Source organism: Coturnix japonica, chromosome 11 (assembly GCF_054131305.1).
Source record: "Coturnix japonica strain WE chromosome 11, WE-NBRP24, whole genome shotgun sequence".
In the NCBI taxonomy this organism is placed as follows: domain Eukaryota; kingdom Metazoa; phylum Chordata; class Aves; order Galliformes; family Phasianidae; genus Coturnix; species Coturnix japonica.
Genome location: NC_140673.1, coordinates 9,844,441 through 9,866,389, shown reverse-complemented (window position 1 = coordinate 9,866,389; position 21,949 = coordinate 9,844,441). Strand labels below are relative to the sequence as shown.

At 39.2% G+C, this 21,949-nt stretch overlaps 1 protein-coding gene and 1 long non-coding RNA gene across 13 annotated transcripts in view; one reads left to right on the top strand and one right to left on the bottom strand.

The window, feature by feature from the left end:
- The window catches only part of CRB1 (crumbs cell polarity complex component 1), an 84,197-nt gene that overhangs the window by 57,494 nt on the left and 4,754 nt on the right, over nucleotides 1-21,949 (top strand). For 10 of the 12 annotated variants that reach the window (XR_014932639.1, XM_032446233.2, XM_085511119.1 and 7 more), the window contains 3 exons: nucleotides 399-1,302; nucleotides 2,492-2,620; nucleotides 5,660-5,786. Coding sequence is in view for 10 of the 12 variants with exons in the window: in XM_032446233.2 (XP_032302124.2) it covers nucleotides 399-1,302; nucleotides 2,492-2,620; nucleotides 5,660-5,786 (1,160 nt within the window). In the remaining 2 variants the exon portion in view is untranslated. Of the gene's footprint in view, nucleotides 1-398; nucleotides 1,317-2,491; nucleotides 2,622-5,659; nucleotides 5,787-10,982; nucleotides 11,044-21,949 lie in introns of those variants that run through there. The other 2 variants (XR_014932637.1, XM_085511121.1) reach the window with 2 other exon arrangements.
- Nucleotides 2,543-21,826, bottom strand: LOC107317101 (uncharacterized). Its single transcript, XR_014932652.1, has 7 exons — nucleotides 21,712-21,826; nucleotides 17,448-17,624; nucleotides 11,365-11,426; nucleotides 10,774-10,866; nucleotides 8,397-8,539; nucleotides 3,271-3,335; nucleotides 2,543-2,705 (listed from the first exon to the last, which is right to left on the bottom strand). It is a non-coding gene; the product is annotated as an uncharacterized LOC107317101 (long non-coding RNA).

The following is a 21,949-nucleotide window of genomic DNA, read 5'->3' as shown; positions in this document are numbered from 1 at the left end:
TAAGTGCTTAGTCTGGGCTACTCTCATGAGAAGCAGCAAGGTTCAACTCTTATCTACACTTGCGTACTTAGATTAGCTCACTGGTTTTAGTAGACCTACTTCTGATTTACATTACAGTAAATAAGGCCAGAGTCATTGGGTCACGGTCACTGTCCCCCTTCCCTTGTTAAAGGGAAATGAGCTGGAAGCTTCAGGATTAGAGTTTCAGGTAGCACTGCCCTGTCACCTGTACAGCAGTAAGAGGCAAGCAAGAATAACTGGGGCACTGATGGCATTGGATTGCTTTTCAGTAGAAACAAAAGGACTTAAGTGGTGGGGATCATGGGGAACTGAAGAGATACTGTCCAGGTGGACTGGTTTAAAGCTGGCCTGGTTTCTCAATTCTTGTCTTTGCACAGGTCTCGTTAACGCATTGTTTAGTGGCCGAAGCAGTGCTATATTTTACAGAAGCAATGGGAAAATCAGCAGAGACCTCACCAATATCGTGTTTGGCTTTCGAACTAGGGACACAAATGTGATACTGCTCTATGCGGAGAAGGAGCCTGAGTTTGTTATCATCAGTATTCACAACTCCAAACTGGTCTTCCAACTGCAAAGTGGCAACAACTTTTACATGTTGACCCTCACTAGCTCTCTGACCGTGAGTGATGGGAAGTGGCACCAAGTGATGGTGTCCATGGTGGAGCCCCTGTCTCACTTCTCGAGGTGGCATATGAATATCGATAACAAGGACACTGTAACCAGTACAACCGCTACAGGAAGTCTCAACTTTCTACGAGAAGAGACAGACATCCATGTGGCTGACAAGGCTTTTGACAGTTTGGATGGCCTGCGAGGATGCATGAGCACCATAGAAATCAGTGGCATTTATCTCTCCTACTTTGAAAATGCTGACATCCTGACTAAAAAACCTCAAGGGGAACAATTTCTCAAAATATCTGCAAACCCTGTTCTTACAGGCTGCTTGCAGGAGGATGCCTGCAGCTCAGAGCCCTGTATGCACCAGGGGACATGTGAAGACTTGTACACCTCCTATCGCTGCGTTTGTCCCCCAGGGTGGGTGGGCACCCACTGCGAGACCAACATTGACGAGTGCTTCTCCAACCCCTGCATTCATGGAAACTGCACAGATGGGATCAGCTCTTATGAGTGTGTTTGTGAACCTGGCTACAAGGGGTTAAACTGTGAAGAGGACATAGACTACTGCCGTGGCCACCAGTGTGCAAATGGGGCCACCTGCATAGATGGGATTAATGGATATTCTTGCCTGTGTGCTGGTAACTTTACTGGAAAGCTTTGCAGGTAATACAGACTAGGTAGGTCCATATGATTTTTTTGGGGTCTCATCTGAGAGATTATTATATCACTGATGCTTCCATTTAAATGCACACCTAATAAGTTGTACTTTATATACTTATACTTTATGAGATATCTGTATGCTACTTGTGGCTGTAGAATTGATGTACAAAGTTTGCAGTACAGAAAGCCAAAGAGATCAGTTAGATATGGACAAAGAGTGAGGCACCAGCTCAGATGGGGACAGATGGCAGAGTATAGAGAGGTGGGGAGCAAGGCAGAGCTCTGCTGCCAGCCTGAGTCATACAGCTCTCCTCAGTGTCAGCATTGCAAGTCAGCTGGACAGCTGAGATAGATGAACTGCAAGGATCCTGAAAAGGTTTTGAATCATTGAAACTATGCTCTATTAGAGTAACAAAAAACTAGTGAAAGTCTTAATGTGTGGGTAAGAGAAACAAATACAGAAGTTTGTAGAAAGCATTTTTTGCCCACCCATAGCATGTTTGCTATGTGTCTTTTCCTTCTAGGCTTCCTGTAGCCCAGTTCTGACTGTGGCACCACACTGTCCACTCTATGCATCACCTCTGCTGATATCAGTGTACTGCTTGCAGTTCCTCCCAGACACTCCACTGTGAGAGGTGCAGGCTCTACCCTTCACTTGCCCTTCTCTGCACACTGTACATTTCTCCCTTATTAGAGGGCAAAGATGTTAAACAGCCGATTTCTACAGCTACAGCTACTAGGGATCTCCACACTATGCAGCCCCAGACACAAGCTCTGACCTTGTGTAATGCTGGCACCGCACCCTCCCCAGTCCATCCTGCACTGTGCAGACATGGCCAGCCCCATACACCTGGCCTGTGAGTGCACACCGGTGTGGGCTTCCCTACAAGGGAGAGAACCAGGGAGGCACAAGTTCTATGTGCAGCTCCAGAATTATCTGCTCATCCATGGGTAAAATATGATACATCCCATGTTTGCATTGGATGGTATTTGCCAACAGGAGCGCAGCTCTCACTGTTCAGAGATTGGCAGTGGTAAGTTCTTGGTTCAAACAACAAATCTGCAAGGTAGATCTAGACATTTTCCTCTAAAGCAATGGACTAGACTCAGAGGGAAAGGGAGAACACAAGACATCCAGAAGTGAACAAGGAAAGAGCAAATAACAGCTGTCGTTGCCTTTCTATTTATCTAGATATCGAAGATTACCTTATACGGTTTGTGGGAATGAAGACAGAAATCTCACCTGTTATAATTACGGCAACTGTACTGATCTTGGAGGCAAGCTGGCCTGTGCGTGCCTGCCAGGATTTGCTGGAGAACGGTGAGATGCTCCATTGTATCGGACAGTTCTTCCAAAAGTCATTCCAAGAGGTTGTAGGGTGTCCATCTATAGGGAAATTACCCTCCTGCAGAAATACAGAAAAAAAGCTGGTTTTCAAGTGTAGCAGTTCTTTGCGTGAGTGCCTTTCAGGGTCTGAAAATATAACAGTCTTACTCAGGTAAAAATTACAAATTAACTCAGCAAGGGTCAGTCCAGTACAGCACCACTAATACCATCACATGCCTTTATTTCTTAGTCAGTGCCATACACCTCCTGCTCTTTGAATTAAATGCTAATGTTGTATAGGCAAAAAAGAAAGTTATTTTTCTATACATAGGCACACATAAACACACATATACTATTCATATATATATAAAAATCAGCCAGAATATGCAGACACATAAATATACCAAGCTGTTCTATTTCCACCTGTATCCATTGTGAATATACAATCTATTCTCCTACAGGGATAACATGACATGAAATATATGGTGGTGTTATTTTCTTCACTGAACGCCAAAATATGAAAACAGAATTGCTATTTAAAATTAAAGTTAAGAAATATTTCTTGAATATTATAGTATGAAAGAGAAGGGGCCATTGTCCTTCCCAATTTATATCTTGTAGCAGGTTGCTGCACAGTCACTTACCACTTGCTGATTCTCTACAAACACCTCTGCAGCAGGGAGGCCTGAAGGTCTCAGTGCATCAGGTGCTGTAAAAACATAAGAGGACATCATCCCAATCATAATATGGCCTGAAGTAATGGCACATTTCTGAATAGTAAGAAAAGGTACAAAGAACTTAAACAGAAAAATAATTTGCTTGCAGTACAATTAATAATACATCGGAACGCACTATCCAAACATTCAACAGGACCGAGCTGTGCTGGCTTTGCAAACACAAAGCAGTTTTCAACAAATGGTTTTGCTTCTTTCAAAATCAGATTAATTCACTGACTTTGTGGAACCTGTACAGTCAGCCATAAAGGACGGATGAAATGAACATTCCCACCCACCCAGCGCGCAGTGTAGTTGGCTGACACATCTGCACTGTACTCTTAAGCTCAGCCAGAAGGCCTGTGTGCCACACCACAAAAAAAAGGTTAAGAAATAAAACAACAATGAAAATAAAAGCATATTCTCAGGCAGTTCTTCGGTGTGTATTTTTTTTTTTCAGGACTTCAGATAAGGCAAAGTGCTTTCTCCTTCTTCCTTTCCCTGTCAGGCAACTTGCTAAGTGCAGCTCTGGGAATGAGCCTTGCTTACATCCACCCCACTGGCTGGCAATAATGTCTATTTTATGGTTCCCGTGATCCTCATATTGAGCAACAACCTTGCACCAAGCACACTGCGCCGTAACTGACTATCAAAGCAGGGCATTATTCTCAAATGTCTAGAATGGACTGTTTGTCCTCTTTTCCTCTAGGCTGACACACCGTAAACCAGGAATATTTCTGTTTGCAAAACTTAATACATCAGAAAAGAAAATTTCACCTCAAACATTTAAATATTTCTTTTTTCAGAACAATTTCAAACGTATCAGTTAACAAGAAAATCCAAAACAAAACCCTCCGGTCTATTTATTGATTAGAAAAGTCAAGCAGGCATTTTGGCTTCAAGACAGTATTTCATCCCTAAGAAAACTAAAGGGAAAACTAAGAAAACTAAAATAAAAGGGGAAAAAAAAAAAAAAGAAAGAAAAAAAAAAGGATATCTTCCTATGTCAATCAATTGACTTGGGATTTTGGGAGAAAGAAAAAAAAAAAGAAAGAGAAAATAATAGCTGGAGAGGAAAACTTGAAAACATTGAATAAAAGGAGATGTAGCTGTTTGTAGAAAACAACTTTCACTGAATTCAGGCAGTGTTTAGAATCACCAAAGGGAATTCGGTTTAAAAGTCTTCCTGATGTTCAGGTGGACTCAGGTATCAAATTGCCTGCACTATTTTGTTTTTCAGTTTTGCATAGGGAAATTCATAGCCGTATAATTTTTATGGACTGAAATAATACTTTCTGAAGTATGTAAATATAATTTATCATGGGAGGAAATGGTTGAGACTTTTTCATGGATTAATAAAGAAAGCCAGCTAAGAGTGTTTAATGCAAAGAACAGCACATCTCTAATGTGACACTAACAGCACATTGAGTGGTTATGGACATGATTAAACGAAACAATGCCTGGTAACTCTGAGTGAATTTCACACATTCTGCTTCCATGGTAAATGTGATTCTTTATCTGGAAAAGAACAGGATTGACTGTTTTTGGTATTTGATAAAAATGAAGGCAGGGAGTTCAGAGCAAGCTTTGTCAGGACAGAGAATCACCAAATCATTACCACTTTTTAAACAGTTGCAAATGCTTTTCATTAATGTTCAGTTGGTTGCCTTGAGAAAATATTACAGCTCAAATTTCCCTTCTCATCAGAATTGCTGAAAAGCATTTAATGATACAAATTTAAGCTTTTAAAACCTTATTCTGCAACTGCCTTTTTTAACATTCTTAGTGCCCACAACCTCTCAGAGAGACCATAGAGGAGATTGTGCTGGACATCTAGTGACACTTCAAATTGAAAAAAGAAAGGGGTGAACATTCCCAGGGGCATTCAGTTATGAAAAAATATGCTTTGGTTCGACTAAAATCTAAATTATCATGAAGAAAATCATGCCCTCAGCTTGCAGGAACGATGAAAATGGACCAGCAAGTGTTCAGCAGGACTTGCACTGTATCCAGCTCTAAAACCACACACCAGCTTTCATTTCACTTTGCTAAGCACCATTAACCATGAAATGCGCCACAGAAATGAAATTTCTAGCTTAACTATCTATGTTTGAAAGCAACACAGGAAGTTCAAGATTTAAGAGAGGCTAATCAAATAGTTAATAAGATTCTCTGAAGACCACAAAACACATGTGGAAATACACTACAGATTTCAAATGGAGCAGCCTCCTTGTTAAAAGTTTCTGAATTAAAAATGTGCCAGTTTCATGCATTTCATACCTGACTTCAGGATCTCACTTTTTTGCACCCTTCCCTGTAGGTGTGAAAAGGACATTGATGAATGCAGCTCTGATCCATGCCTGAATGGAGGCCTCTGCCAGAACCTGCTCAACAAATTCCACTGCCTCTGTGATGTGAACTACGCTGGGGACCGCTGTGAGATCGATGTAAGCGACCTCTCCTTTTTTGTCTCTTTACTGTTGTGGCAGAATCTCTTTCAGCTTCTCTCCTATCTTATTTTGAGAATGGATGATGATCCAGCAGTCGAATGGGGTGACCAGGAAGAATATTAGCAATCCTTTGACTCTTGGCTTAGCAAAACAGAAGATGCCTTGACCAAAGAGCTTAGCAAAGCAATGCAAGCGTCTGAGTTTGAAAAATCATTTTAAATGTTTTTTGAACTTATGTGAACCATTCAGTTTTACATAAACATTCTTCAACTCTGGTTGTACCGTGGAAGCAAACCTTTCAGGTAATATCATGATACTTTATAAGATATAAGAAAATGAATGATGAGAACTTTGTAATGCAGTACCTCAGGTCCAAGTTCTTGCCTGTTTGATGAACCACTTTGCATCTGTGTTAGAGCTTTCACTTCATATTAGAACAAATGCTAACAAATCTCAAAAGGTGTCTCATCCCCACACCACTACAGCATGTCACCACATGCACACTGTCAGCACAATGAGTGGAAGAGATCAGAAAGCAGGACATAACAAGGGGAGCTTTGAGATACACCCATGGTAGCATTCAGGCCCTATGCAATGGCTGGCGAAGGTTTGTTCCTTTCAGAGAGGTTAATCTTACCATTAAATCTTACTGGTGTCTCTATCTCTGGCACCACATAATACTTTCATTGCTAGCTTTTGGCTGTTTGGTCTCCCACTTGCGAAATCAAGTATGGTGCTTTTGGATAAATAACATTATGGATTAGCAATGGGACCCCTTGTACAACCATTTGAATTAGCAGCAATCCTGCATCTCTGCTCCATTAGCCTCTACGCCTCCAGTGCATCACACTGAGATAAACTGCAGTTACCTCAATTTTCATTACAATTTCTCTGTCAAGAAAGGCCCAGTAAGTACTTTAGATTTTGAATCATAAGTTTGCTGTTTTTTTCTGAAGATTTCCTCAAATTTCAGCAAGTCTCACTCATTCATCAGCAGATAGACTCAATAGACAAAAGTCCAACCTTTTGTTCCTCCTTAAGGAAGGCAGTTCAGATGAGTGGTTGTACATGGTTTCTTGAAATAATGAAAATTAAGAACACTGGGTGATTTAGCAAAAAACCATAGGAAATGTAAAATATCTGAATTCATGGATGCCTTTGGGAGGGTCAACATGAATGAATGACTGATAAATATAAAACAACAGTGAAAAGTGAGCTTTTTCTGAATAATGCTTCAATGCAAAAACCATTTGTCAACTGTGCAAATACTTCTTCTCTGGGCACTGATGATCATATTATATTTGTACAGATTCCATAGTTCTTTTAGCCATTTAAAATAGAGTTTTCAAATGACAGTGGCATGTAGCAGAGTTATAGGAAAGATTAAATGACTCCAGAGAGTGATAAGTGAGATGTTTAGGTTCCCATTTTGCTACAACAAAATGCAGCAGAAGTCACTGCTTGAGAATCAAGTCTCTTTTTTTTATTCCATCTTTCAGAAGCGTCCCCAAACCGATTATTTCTTTTAACATCATTCCAAGCACAATCGCAGCAACACTGGTATTATTAAATAAGGCTCCTATGTTTGGAAGAAAACCGTCACATTCTTTTGTGCATTTGTGGAATATACCATGATTCATCCCTGTGAAATGTCACACATTCCTGTACTGAGCTTTTGCCTCAGTATGAGAACTTAAGTGCAATACAATTATTATGGTAATTGCTACATTTATTTGGATGATATCTTTGTTAGATTTGTGATTTGGGTAGGTTTCTTTCTTTGTTTATTGCTCTTAAAAAAGAAAAAAGGAAAAGTACTAATCAGGTGAAAGTTCCTTCCCCCTTTATAAGTGAGCAATTAATGTTGAAGAAAGCTAGAAAGTAATTCATGCATTAACATTACGCCTGACAAGCAACGGTTGGATGCGCAGCATGCAAACCAACAAATACATCTGTATGGAGATTCCAAAACTCTTTCTATTCAATACTAGAAATGTGATGACTGCACAATGAGTTTTATATAGATCTAAAGGAATGTGTGAGTTTTCATGTTCATTTAGAGTTTGTTAACTGCAGAGCAGCAGTTCGGTCTCTGAGTACACTATACAAAAACTGTTGTCTGTTCTTGCAATTTAATTCTTTCCTTCCTGTAATGCCTTGTCATCATGAAACATCTCCTGACTTCAGCTGTGCTCCTCACCCCTCTATATTTCCATGTGTTCAACCACATCATGTACATGTACAGAACTTTCCTGTCTTTGCACAAAATAAACCTTCTGCCTTTGTCTCTATGTCTGCTTCTCCTTTCCTGCTGACAGCTCTGTCCATTTGCTTCAAGTGTGCCGTGTTTTCTGATATTACCACTTCACACACACCAGCAGAGGCTGCATCTCCCCATTGCTTTGCAGTAGTGCTGGCAGTGCCCAGGGAAGCTGTTCAGCTGCCCGAGTCTCCCCAGCTGCAGTTCTGTGTCCAAGGGCAGTTGCATAGCACAACCCAACAGACAAGACCCAAATAAGCAGCTAAGAGAAAGAGGGCTTAAAGGGTCTGCAGAGCTCAAAACAACTCTTATTATCTGCTTTCTCCTTTTGTACTGTCAATACTTACAAAACTGCTGGGTGTTAGAAGGCCTCTGCTAACATTCTGACAGGTCATTTCTTCCCTTTGAGTTACATCGTAGTCTATAGGCTGGTTCTGACCTGTGCACAGATCTCCAGTTGGGAACAGACTTCATATTTCCAGTTTATAACCTTAAACAGATAAAAGGAACAAATTCCAGATTAATTAAAATTATTTTCTTGAATATATACTTTCAAAGAAAGATGAGCCATTTTAAAGGAAACAGCTTTAGAAGCAAACATGAAGAAAAAACTTTGTTAAGCACCAGTTTTTGTAAATATATCCAATTGCAAAGATTGTTTAAGATCTGAGAGGTTAAAAATTTTAATGTTTAAAATTGAGATATAGCAGCAAGGTCTGCATGGATGAATGGAAGCAATTCTCAATGCAATGAAAAGTTCTTCAAAATACAACCTCAAGAACCACTGGTTACTATAGCCTAAAGAAGGCCACAAAAAAAACCCAACTCCAGCAGGTCATCATTCTGTGATACTTAGACAGCTGTTACGTGCAGTACATCTTTGGAGAGTAAAATAAAATAAATACAAAGTTTGGTTGGTCCTTTTACTTTGTGTTTCAAGAGTGCCCTGAGGTCCCATTAGACACCATAGCCCATTCTGCCCGCACTGTGCATAGCAAAAGGCAAACAAAATCCCTATGCTGAGGCAAATGCAATCCCTACACTGACTGGCAAACAGCTCAGGATGTGCTTTAGAATTGTTTTTTGAGTATTATCTTCAGCTGCACCTTTGGGACAGCACTTCCTTGCAAAGCATACCCTCTCCTATTGTACATGTGAATATACATGAAACTTGAAAGCAGTGCTAGATTTCACATCCCAGAATACAAATTCTGCTTAAGGTAGCTAATGCTGTGTTCTCCGATGTGTGCTGCTGTTGCTTCCAGCTGATATCATTTGATCCTCCAGGGCACAAGGACAAGCATCGCGCACTGGAGGTTACAATTCACATTCAGTGTCATTAAAAATACACTGATAAGCATGTAAGTTATGTTCAATATTGAATCTGAATTCAGTAAAAATCTCTCAGGCTTCCATAGCACAGGCACACAGAATGCTGATTGAATCAGCACTGCAGCGATTAGCTAATGTATTCATTAACTGCAAGGGTTAGTAATGTGAACGTAGCAAATGATACTTAATTACAATAATTAATGCCTAGTGATTCATGAATAATGCATTCCCTATTTACTTATTCATACTTATGAAGCTATTAATGGATAATGATCATTCGAATAGTCTCACTGTAGCTTTACCTGTTTGCCTTGCTGTTACATACTTCTGTCTTACCAATACCCACAGAGATGGAAAGAAGAGCTACAGAGCAGTAACATGTCAAATAGAGCTGTGCCAGAGAGTGCATCAGTTCTCAGTCAGTACTCTTATCAGTTAAAAACAATTTAGAACAATTTTGAGACGTTCTTTGAGATGACAAAAAAAAAATATAAAAGATAAAATCACCTTTTTTTTGTTTTGTTTTTTTCCACCAATTGGTGAAATAACTTTGTTCTCTTTGAGAACAGCACGGATTTGCTCCTGACCTGGATTTTACACTTTCAGATTGTGAGTATTTAGGGCATTTCCATACTTTAACATTTGTTCATTTGTGAAAGCAGGACAGCCATGTTGTTAACACCTGTGATCTGAACAGCTTTTGAGCCTAAGTTCAAATGCTCAATGCTAGGGTAGTAGTGCTTGCCAGCTGGACCAGGGATATGGTAAAACAAAACAAAACCAGGAAAGTCAACTGAAACTGGGAAGTGCTGCTGCCCTGGCTCAGGAGCTGCACCCACCTACTGCTCCTCAGCTCTGCCTGTGGGCACCATGGCTCAGCAAACAGCTCACCTCAACCTCTGCTATGAAAGTCATTGCAAACGTCACATGGCCATTTTCATAGCTGTTGTTTGTTTGTTTGTTTGTTTTTCCACAGCTCCTTGATGTCCTCTGCTGTTTTCTATCAGTCTGTTTTTAAAACACAGGGTTGAGAGAAAACTTCTAAAAGAGTACTGCAAGAAACATATTTAATATGTGTTGTAACATAAGGTACAAAAACATTAGGTTGCAAAGATGATAAGGTTATCTGATGTGTCTTAGCTGGGCAAGACAAGAACTCTCCTCATGAGGCCGACATTACTGCATGCATCAGTGCAAAGCAGCTGAATATTTAATGTGTGTGGTAAATATAAGCAGCAAAGGGATCCCAGATGACATATGACAGCATAACACTCCGCAGTATAGGAATCGGCTCAAGTAGGGTATTCACATAACACATTTAACATTCAGACTAACATGCTTTGTCTGTGCACCGTCCTTTATGTTGCAGAAGCATTGTTTTCCTTTTCTCACCTTCTGATGTTTTCCTTGTAGACTCTCAGTCACATCACATGGGCATTAACTTCAGTCATTGCTCACTTCAGAACACACTCGAGCACTCCATCCCTGCATTGTTCAGATACTATATTTTACATGTTTTTTATCATATGGTTTGTGAGAATTAATGTTCTTTCTTTTCTCTCTCTTTTTTTTTTTTTTTTTTTTTTTTTACTGGCTTCCAGTGATACTGGAATATTTGATAGAAGTTCTTTCAGAGCTTTAGAATAATTAACTCAGAAATATGTATGTATGTCTATCTATATATCTCTATATATTTGTAAGAGCAGAAACAAGTAGTTCTGTCTTCCAGTGACTTTCAAATAATAATGTTTTGTGTCATTGGACAGCCTGGCCAAAAGCAGACTGAAAACATTTAATGAAATAAAGACATTTTACTTCTTTAAATCCAAATTAATGAACTCACCAAAAGTTTCTAATAGTAAGACAAAATCCAGCCTCACCTTCAAACTGAAAAATAAAGCCTGGGCCTGTACTTGATGGTTTTTAAAAAGAAAAATAAACTGGACGGAAGTTGAGGAGTTCATAATGGAAAAGATAACTTACATGGAGTTGGCAGCAACCTCTTGGGGTTCAGTGTTTGTCCTCTTCATTAAAAATGAACAGAACTGAAAGAGAAGTACAAAGCGATAAATGGGATTTACTGCCAGATTGAAAGGTGGCTTCAGAGGAAGTTGTCCACCACCAATGAGAAGTTTGAGAATATCTACTCATTTTTATGCAGGTGCTTAAATAGGAACCATGGTCTTCGGGTGCAACCACTACGTTATTTAGACAGCAGCAGTCCTGTAGCTCATTACTCCTATCTACATACTAGCTCAGCATAACACATACATCTGGCAAAATAGTGCTAATGCCTCAGAAACAAATCACATGCCTAGAATTACTATTGAAAGGTCCATGGAGTTACAATGCTTCCAGATAAAGCAAGGGTGGCATGCTCATCTGCTTATGCATCTCTTGGTGAGCTCCATATGTGAAGTGTGTTCTTGTGCGCAGTGCTTTTCAGTTCTTGTTATGAAACTCTATTCCAAATAGTGTCTGAAAATATTTTGCACACTTTGTTGGACTTCTAGAATATTTGCCCACTAAAAAGCAATAAAAAAAAAATCCTATTCTCAAAGATCTGAAAAATATTTTGTGTTAAAATGATTAGAAATACGTGTTTTGAAACAGAGACATTTACATGGGAGGAAGAGCTTGTTACTTAAATATCTGAGATTCTGTGTACCAAACTGTAAAAACAATAGTGTTGTTATTTATTCTAACACTATTTATTCTGTTTTCAAGAAGAATAAGAACTGCTGTGACAGTGCTGTAATGCAGTGGAAAGGACAGGGGAATCGGCAACTGTGCCCTTTACAAACCTTTGCCATTGTTTAGCTAGAGCAGCTTTCGCACCACTGCAGACTGCTTTGGTTGTTGATAGACCATGCAAAATGCCAGGGAAAGGATTTGGGAGCACACAAGCACTATATTCATTAATGAAATGAAAAAATAAATTGACCATTGTAGGTATCATCTGCTATGAAACAATACTCTCTGAAACAGCGATCTCTCCATGCAGTTAGCATGAAAGTAATATTTCCCTACATGCTTGATCTCACAGTGACTGCACTGACCTTGATTTCAAGTGTGAGATCAGAAATATTTTAAGAAATTTTAAGAACCTTGTGGTTCTTGTTTGCTTTATCCTGCTCAGTGCTTTTGCTCTGCATTCAGCTGAAGCAAGTCTGTGGCTCTGTAAGTAGAAAGACCATTTTAAGTGAAAATGTTAACTCCTCTTGGAGCCATGAAGATAACATCCATAATTTCTAGAAGTCCTCTACAGCAGACTGGTGTGCTACCTTTCTTGTTCTGGAACTTGAACTTAGGCTCAAATTGTGAATTGAATACTGAAAGATAAAGGGGAGAATGGTAGTGCTAAGATGAGGAGCTCAAGACTATAGGAACAGGTTAACCAATTATCTGTTTGGCATTGTATTCTGCCTTTGTTGGGCACAGTACAATGAAACTTTAAAAATAAAGTTACTGTATTGCCTTGTCTTAGCTGCTCAGAGTTAATAGGTCTAACTTAGTTCCTTTAGTTAAAAGTGTCACAAAGTCTGTACCATTAAAATCCAAAGGAGAATGAATTTGAGACCTATTTTATGTAAGAATAGATTAAATTACAACAGATTCTATGTATGTTAAGGTGGAAAGTTATCTACACTGCTTGTATAAAAATCATTCCCCAGGATAAATGCTTCAGTGCTTAACAAGTCACATACTGGCATTCAGGAATGAAGTCCTGAGTATCCCATTTGTACAAACTCCTGGTTATTCCAATGCTCAAGACAAAACCAATAATCCTATGAGCAAGGCGAAGTCTGAGGAAGTCTTCAGTTTCAGTTTAACTCTGTGACTTCAGCTTGATAGTGTTTAGATATCTTTTGCTTATATCTGAATATGATTAATTCCTCACATAAAAATAACAACATCGTAGACTTTAAACTGAGCTCAGGTTCCTGAGGATGGACAGTGGCACCTGCTCTGTTCCTGGAGAGTGTCATACTCTCCTCCAAAATAAATACTGTACAGGAACAATGCCAGCTTGCAACAGCTCCATTATATAAGCAAAAAGACTACCCATCAGACTCCACCTTTCTTGTACCAGGGCTGTACAAACACCAACAAGTGACATATGGCCAAGGGTGGAGACCTGGAGATAAGTCCTAGCTAGGCCTCACTAAATCTTGCTCTTGATGGGAGTGTTATGACCAGGGTAGGAGGAAGGAGCCCTCGTATAGTCATCAGAGCAAGAGCTGCTGTACTGGAAAGAGCTTGCATCTGCAGATAAAGGCAAATTTTGATCCAACTCTGCAGATTGTAAAAAATATGCTTACTTCCAGCCTGTACTGAGAAGCCCACAGATCCAAATTAATCACCTGACTGAAACAGAGCTGAGTTGCTCACAGTCAATATGCCTTGCATTAGGCGGACAGAAATAAATGCAATTAGGTGAGACAGCATATTTTTTTCATAAGAAGCATGAACATCAAAAAAATTTAGGAAATCTTAAAAGAAAGGCATTAACAATGCAGCCATTAAATCCTAGCATGTTAGAGTAAATTCCTCTAATGTGAACTACAATGTATTTTCTATCAGTTATCCTTAGGTGGCAGTAAGGTAAAAGCAGGAAGCAAAAAGTGAAATCTCTAATGTATTTATAGAGACCTTTTCTGAATGTACTGTGCTGCTTATAACATGTAAAGAGACTTCATAAACTTCTTGCATCTTCAGCAGAAATCCAAAAAGCAATTAGTAGATTCAGCTTCATCCAAATCACATTCAGTATTGAATGCTGGCACTATTACTACCATGAGCAGCTATTTCACTAGGTATGCAGTACTGATCCAAGAGTCTCTAAGATCAGAATTTAATTTCGTGGGTAAAGACAGACTCAAACACTCCTGACAACAAGAAAGAAGTAGACTAAAAAGAAAAAAAAGCTATAAGGAGATGGTAAATTCACTATCAAACATCTGAATCAAGATTTAAATAGGATTTCAATGAGTGATTATTGATGTAGAGCTGTACAGATTTTTGTAAGAATTTCATGTACACTTTCCAAGCATGCATCTCTTCAAAAGTCTTTCTTGAATATAAAAACGTACTGACGTAAGTCCTCTCTAATCATCATCAAGTAGTAAAAAGAACAAACGCTAGGATATAAACATACTTGAAATTTTTATCAAGGAATATCATTAACCAAGTAACGTGACAGTGTCATGTAGCGTGCTAAGGCAAGTATTATGTAGCCAATAAAGGTCTAACTTATACCATTAATATTTACAGTTGGAAGCATGAGATGGCTGCAATCTAAGTGCTGCACCCAACAAAGGCTTGTTGTTGACTTGATACCTTCTTGTCTGACAGTGTGAAACACTCACATAGCTACTTACTTCATCACCACTTGACAGCGTAATATTAATGCTAGGTAGTAACACATGGTTGTTTTGCAGAAGCTTAGCACCAAATAGGAGGAAGAAATTGATCCAGTGCTTTGGAGATTGTAGGCCTAGCTGTGTAGCAGAGAAGTGGAGATGAAGAGTATCTGGAAATTATCCACTGAACTGTAATACTGACTTTGTTTCTGCTTCACTGCACTCTATTGACTCCCTTACTGTGCACCATTGGACAGAGCAGTTTCTTACTCCCATAGAAAGTGGAAAGAGACAAGTCTGCCAAGTTCAGCACAGGTTGCACCAGTTCCTTCCAAGAACCAGGAGTTGGATTAGATGATCTTGCTTCACATCACAGCAGTTGGGTCCAGAGCTCGTGGCAGGTGGCTGCCCTGTGTGAGACACCATTCTCTGACAGTTCCTAAGTGCTGACAATCATAAAGATCTGATTTCAGACATAGAAGAGCATCTGCCACTAGCTTTGCTCATTAAAAAAAAGATCTATTACCTCAGCTGTTGTGAGCTGAGAAGTAGAGGTTCTGAGCAAGCAGTTCTGTGTTTGTAATTCATATTCTGCAAATCTATTAGAATTAACTGAAATCAATAATGCAGAATAATACAGCTGAATCATGCCTAGTCAAAACAACCTCACCTCTTTTACCCTAGAACTGTCCTACCCTCATCTTCAGCACTGTAGCATCTTCCCTTATTCTTCTGCTTTTGGGTTGCCGTCACCCACCTCATTCTCTCAAGACGGCAGGCACAGTCCTTAAAAGGCTACTACTGCTCATAGTTCCAAATCTCTTTTCAAGAGTCATTTCCACTGTGACAACTGTACAGAAGTAGTAAACTCCAACCAGCTAGATGCAGAACTAGCTAGTAACAGAAAGTTACTGTTTTCAACAATAGATTTTTTATTTTAAATATTATCCTAGTCCTTTTTGTGAGATGCTTGCCTGGTAAAGCTTTATTCCATTATCAAGATTTTCACATAGAATCTACTGTCTTGAAGCTGTAATGCAGATATCCCCTATGGAGAAACAACACCTTATGTACTGCACTGTTTAACTATGTACAAAAATAATTCTATATGACACCCCAAAGCATTTCCCAAACTGGAAAGGGATGTTGCACCCCAGAGACTGATACCTTCACAGAAACATTGTCATAGTATTTGTCTAGTCTGCCATTTAGCAGCTCTGGGACAAACTCCTCCTCAGCAAGATTTGCCTGGATTTACACCAGCTATAGATTTTCCCTCCAATGCTTTCAGACGGCAGCAGATGGCTAAGTTTCTACACCAGAGGCTGTCAATAGAATTTTAAAAGGCATCTCATAACAACACATTGGAGCTGCACATTTAATCTGTGCTGCACCAGCGATATGATCTTAAATAGAGCTGGAGTACACTTACAAAATTAGCACTGTCAGTTGCTGCAAAAATGCTATCAGGGAGTCTTCTGAAAGCCCACAGCTTAATAACAGCTTACCTCCCAAACTGCCAGCCAAATCACTTCTCTGTGTGTAACCAATGCTCAGATGTCTAAGAGAAAAGGCATTTAATGCTGTCTCACATGATGCCGAATCCACCAAAATATCTAATGGAGATTTTTAGGGACTACTTAGGCACTTAAGGGTTTTCTTAGGTCTATAGCTGAGCTCATATAAAGTACAGTGGTAAAAAAAAGTATTATTTCTTCTACCTAAGACAGACCACCCCAGGCTTTTTAAAGACCATCATTTTTGAGCCTGGGCCACCTCCATTAAACAGTTGATATACACCATACATCAAAACTCCATACATCAAAAAAAAAACAACCACCATACACCATTAAAAAAAAAAAAAAAAAAAAAGTAATTACTGTACATAGTCTGTTGTTCTGAGATGAATTCCTAAAAGTGGGCATTTGAGCTTGAAGAACTACATCCAAAAAGCTAATACTATAAACAGAAGGCTACCTGAGCTGGCCATTTGTGATAGCATCTGTGTAGAGGGTGAGCTGTTTTGGTGTAAACTCAGCATTGTCTCTATATGATCCAGAAATGATCTTGCAGTCTGATGTGAAAAGGAGGAGGTATCTACATGCTGATTGGGCTGTAAGACCAAGGCCCTTGTGACACCCCTGTTTTAACCAAAGTCTGCGTTACAATTAGCTGCAACGTTTTTGAGATCTCCACCATCACTTTCCAATTTCTTTTTCCACTATAACTAGAACAAACTTCCTTCTCTGTAGAGTCACAGCAGTGAGGCTTCATGTGTCAGGAGGGAGGCTGTCAGAATTTCTTAGGAGGCACATAAATCCCTACGAGTGAAGCTAAATCACAGATTTCAATCATCTCTGACTTCTTCATTTTCTCACAGGACACCAAAGTAGTAATTATTCCTTAATAAAACAGATTGCATTTTTTTCCCCGACCCGTAACTGCACAATCCAGATAATCAATTTATCATTATAGCTGCTAAAATTCTCTCTGCATTCATGCCTTGATTTCATAAAGAGTTGTCAGACAACGAAAAGCTGACGTTTTCCAGGAAGGAATTCATTCAGTCTGTCATATTTCAGTTAAGACAAACTACTCAAACTACAATTCATAAGCAAATGTCTAATAAATAAATAGGTGTTTGCGGGTTTTTCTTCCAGACATAAATATCCACCTGAAAATGAAGAAATAAAAGTTACTTACCTACAGACATTCATCTTTGAGGCAGGCTGTCTGTACTGTGGATCTTCTGTGCACATCCAGAGAGCTCATCCAAGCTTTATATTCAGAAATGGCCGTTCAGCTACAAATAAGACTCAGGGATCTCATTCAGGCCCTACAGCAGTGGAATTACCTTTTCCTGCAGAAATATCTCAGATGCTGATAGCAGAAAAAAAAAGAAAAAAAATAATCTATGAAAATTCAGGACTTTCTACAACTCTATGTACAGTATAGATAAATTTTCAGAGGACTACAAGGATACGTGCAGGGTGACAGGATGGTCTGCTCTCAGTGGATGTGTTGTCAGAGGGGGAAAGTCACAAGATCTGGAGAGAAAAAATCCAGTGGGGCTACATGGCATGATGTAGGAATCATCTGCACACAGAAGGCAGAGCTAAATGCAGCCAAGCACATGGGACGTGTGGGCAGCCTGATCTGACACTATGAGCCAGCTGGTTGCAGAGGAAAGCAGTAACACCTTTAAGCAATGGCTCCAAGTCTGAATCTGAGCCTTCTATAAACAGTCTTCTTGGTCTTCTGTCTTGCTTTCAGTAAGAAAGCAAAACTAGCAAGTGTTTCTAGGTCAGCATTCTTATCAAATAATCCTGAAGCTTGCTAGGTACCAGTTCTAAAGTAAATCAAGTACTACAAGTTTAAAGAAAATGACTTTCTTCACACAGAAAATAATAGCTATCTAACACGATGGCCATAGAAATTGTTTTTTTGAAGCTGATGAGATAAAAGGAAGTGAAGTGGGCAGAAGGAAAAGGAGTTGGAAGAAGTGGCATCACCAGTGATTAACAGTGGAAGATCAGCCAAAGCACACCACAAACACCTTTCTTACCAAAGGTACAAAATTATTTACACACCTGGTCAATATCAGTGACAAACACACTCAACAGAAATGAGTGCCCACATGGACAGCAGCACAAAGAAAGCCAGATAAAGAGGATAAAGCAGTTAAAGGAAGTAGCTAATGGGTACAGAAATTAAAAAATCATTTGTTGTTCCCAATGGTCAGTGCAGTATTTGGCTTAACTCAAAATGGATTATTGGTTCAATTTTGCAGCCTAACAATCAGGACAGCACAACTCACAAGACATCGTGGCTCATGCTTAGCATAGGCAGAAGAGATGCTTCTAACATGATGCCAGGGAGAATGCTTGGTACTTGCTTGTGAAACTGGAAAGCAAAGCAAATAATGGAAAAAACAATCTAAATGCATCATCATTTAAAGTACTTAAATTGGAAGAAAGTCAATCTATGGATTTATGGCCTCTTTACAGCTGTTGAAAAATTGCAGTCCCCCAAGCTGAGGTTATCAATGCATCTTATTATATGACTCATTGGATTTCTTCTACAGCTACTGGGTTTCTTATTTGAAATCAGCCTTTAATAGAATGATTTGCTGATAAGATGATTGTAAACCCTCACCGAAACCAATTCAGCATATCTGTGGGCTTTCTAAGAGTGATAATGGCTTTTCTTTGGCTAGACAGTATTATCCCTTTATACTTCCAAAACCTTCCAAAGTAGTTCTGACATGGGCTAGTATGATTCAAGCCAATCACCCTTAGTTACTTTAGCAAATGGTATTGATTTCAGAGCAGTAAATCTGGATGTCTTGGATCAGATGTTTTTACTGCAAATGAAGTGATAACCTCATGGCTGGTGTCAGGGCTTCAGATCTGGAGACATCACTACTGAGAGCTCTACTGCACACAAGCAATTGCAGAATTCCCAGAAAGCACTGCACACGGAGAGAAGGGAATTCTCCAAGGCTGGGCAGTTCCTGTGTTTTAAAGTTTATACGGACGTCTCTGTCTTGTAAAGCATCCAGAATCTGTGCTGGCATGAAGCTGATTAATTCTTAATGCCCAGTAGCAGAGACATACATCTGCTTTCAGCCCACATCATGCCGTTCCTTTTACAACCTGAAGACACATACCAGTGGCCTCAGTCACACTTCCTACGCCAAACTCACGCCCACATCACAGTGTCCCAAGCATCTTGTGCTGTTTCTCTTAGACATGAGGGAGCTGCTTCTCTGGCAGCACAGCAATCTCCTCCCTCCCTGGCTCTGGCTCAGCACTTGTGTCTGGGACCATAATTCTCATTCCCCATGCAGCAAGCAGTATTAGATCAGCTAAGTTGTGCTGATGTAAAACACACAAGAGGAAGAGGCACTGTGTATTTTGCTGGTTCCCTTGTGCTGTTCCACTTGCCTTTGATATTTGGCACATGTGGAAACGTTCACATATATAGCAAATCTCAAATGTTTCACTCATAAAATGACCGTTTGGAAGGCATCTTGTTTAAAGATAACCACACATACATGAGATTGGAATGTGCTACTGAGCTTTGACTCATGAACTAGGCATTTTTTATCCAAACAGTTCATCTACAAAACAAGTCATGGAACCAAGGTTAAAAATCAGCCTATCACAATCACCAAATGAAAATATCTATTCTGTACAGTTAAAATCCATTGTAATTTTATCTAAATACTCAAAATAACTTTGACTAAACAATTTAAAAACTTAAAAAGTGGATAAACTATAAAATGAAATCAACAGTAAAAAACCCCAAAAACATGTTTTTCTTTTGTATAGAAATGTTTCCATAATAGATTTGCCTTACACTTGCTGACATCCCAAAGACATATAGAACACACTACATAAAATACTTTAGAGAGAAGCAAATTGACCTTCTAATATTAGCCAACGTAATTTTACTGGTAGTACAATGACACAGGAAGCCATCTTGCCATCCATATCAATTACTATTAAGGATACAGCTTTTACCAACAGCTACTGTATGTAGGGAGCAAGTGAACTCCCAACTGTCATTCATTGGTTACCTTTTAACAAGGCTCATAGCATCACTCAAGTTGGAAGAGCCATGAAGCACCAAGATGTTTCTGAAAACCCTGCTCTGTGCATTATTCTTTTGGGGATCACCACCAAACACTGTGATGAGCAGATCCTAGAACTATCAGAGGCAGAACTTTTCTGATTCCTTTTCCAGACCATCCAGTTCATTCTCCAATTTAACTGTTCAACCATCAGTTACTAAAGAGGCAGTTGCTTTTGACAGGACCAGACTGTAGAGCCTTCTGGCAACTCTGCTATCAGTTCCCTGCTTTGCTAAAGGGTCTACCTACATTGTATGCTTGCACAGTGATCTGCAGGCTGGTAAACCAATGCACAGAACTTGGACAGTTGATTTTTTGGATTAATAGAAGCTACGTGCACTTTTCAAGTAATTTTTTCAAGTTTGAGTCACATGCAGATCAATGTAAATGTAATGAACCAAACATAAATGAAATAGGAATGAGGACTGCAAAAAAAAAAATTTTAAAAAATTAAAAAATAAAAGTCTAGTATATTGCTGTAAGGTGCTATGAGTGAAGTTTCTGCAATAAGCAACTAATGGGTGAAGAAAAAAAGGAGTCCCGTTAGGGTAATTTTAACTTGAGAATGGGGCTTATGTACATGGTTACATTCCACCTTTTCTTTCCTCTCCAGTTCCTTTTTGTTAAACTTATCCTAAGAAATAAATGTATTTGAAGAATATCACACATGAAAGTGTTTCCAATAGATATAGACATATTTACAACAGAAATTAAAAGGGACTAGAAAACAGAAGGATGATTTCAGAATGTTCACATATCAAAGACTCCAATAATGCCATCCATCAGCCTATTTTAGTACGTTTCTTTCATAACCATCATATTCAGCTTTAGGATGAGAGCTAACCAGCCTCTTGTTCCTCAGTTTCCCTGAGCATGAAATGAAGATATTTAATAAACAGCCTATGAGAATAAAACTTCCATCAAAAATTTGTGGTCTTTTTGATACAACAGGAGAGAGCAGAGAAATTCTCATATTTCAAACGTACCTGCAACATCATTTTAGAATGAAACCACCTCAATCTGGTACAATTTAAAGGACACCAACATGTTTCATGTCACCTTACTTTAAGGTTGGATTTATATAGTCTTTCACCTGCACTAAATTATTTCTGTTGCCAAAAAAAAAAAAAAAAAGGTTTTAAAGTCATTGGAAATGTATATGGAGTCATCAAGGACAGAGGAAAATAATAGCCCAACCGGTCATGTATTCCCTAGAGAGATTCCCTGAGCCAATCTTGCTTTCATTATTATAGCAGGACCTTTTACATCAGCATGGAGGTAGAGAGAAAAGAGGCAGGATTGTTTTATGGTTCACCCTCTGGCATTACTGACCTGAACAGCACGAGCTCCAGCACGGCACACAGGGCATTGCCACACAAGTAGCACGTAGTGACAGTGGGTCCATCACTGAACATACAGTCTTTCTCAGGATAGTAGTGGTACTTCCTTAGAAATGACAAGTAAGAAGGTCACTGAAATATCCTGTAACATGCTGTATCTAACTAGAAAAAAAAATCGGGCTTTGACCTGCTATTTTCTATTTGTAAATATTTGGGGATTTGAAAGTTCA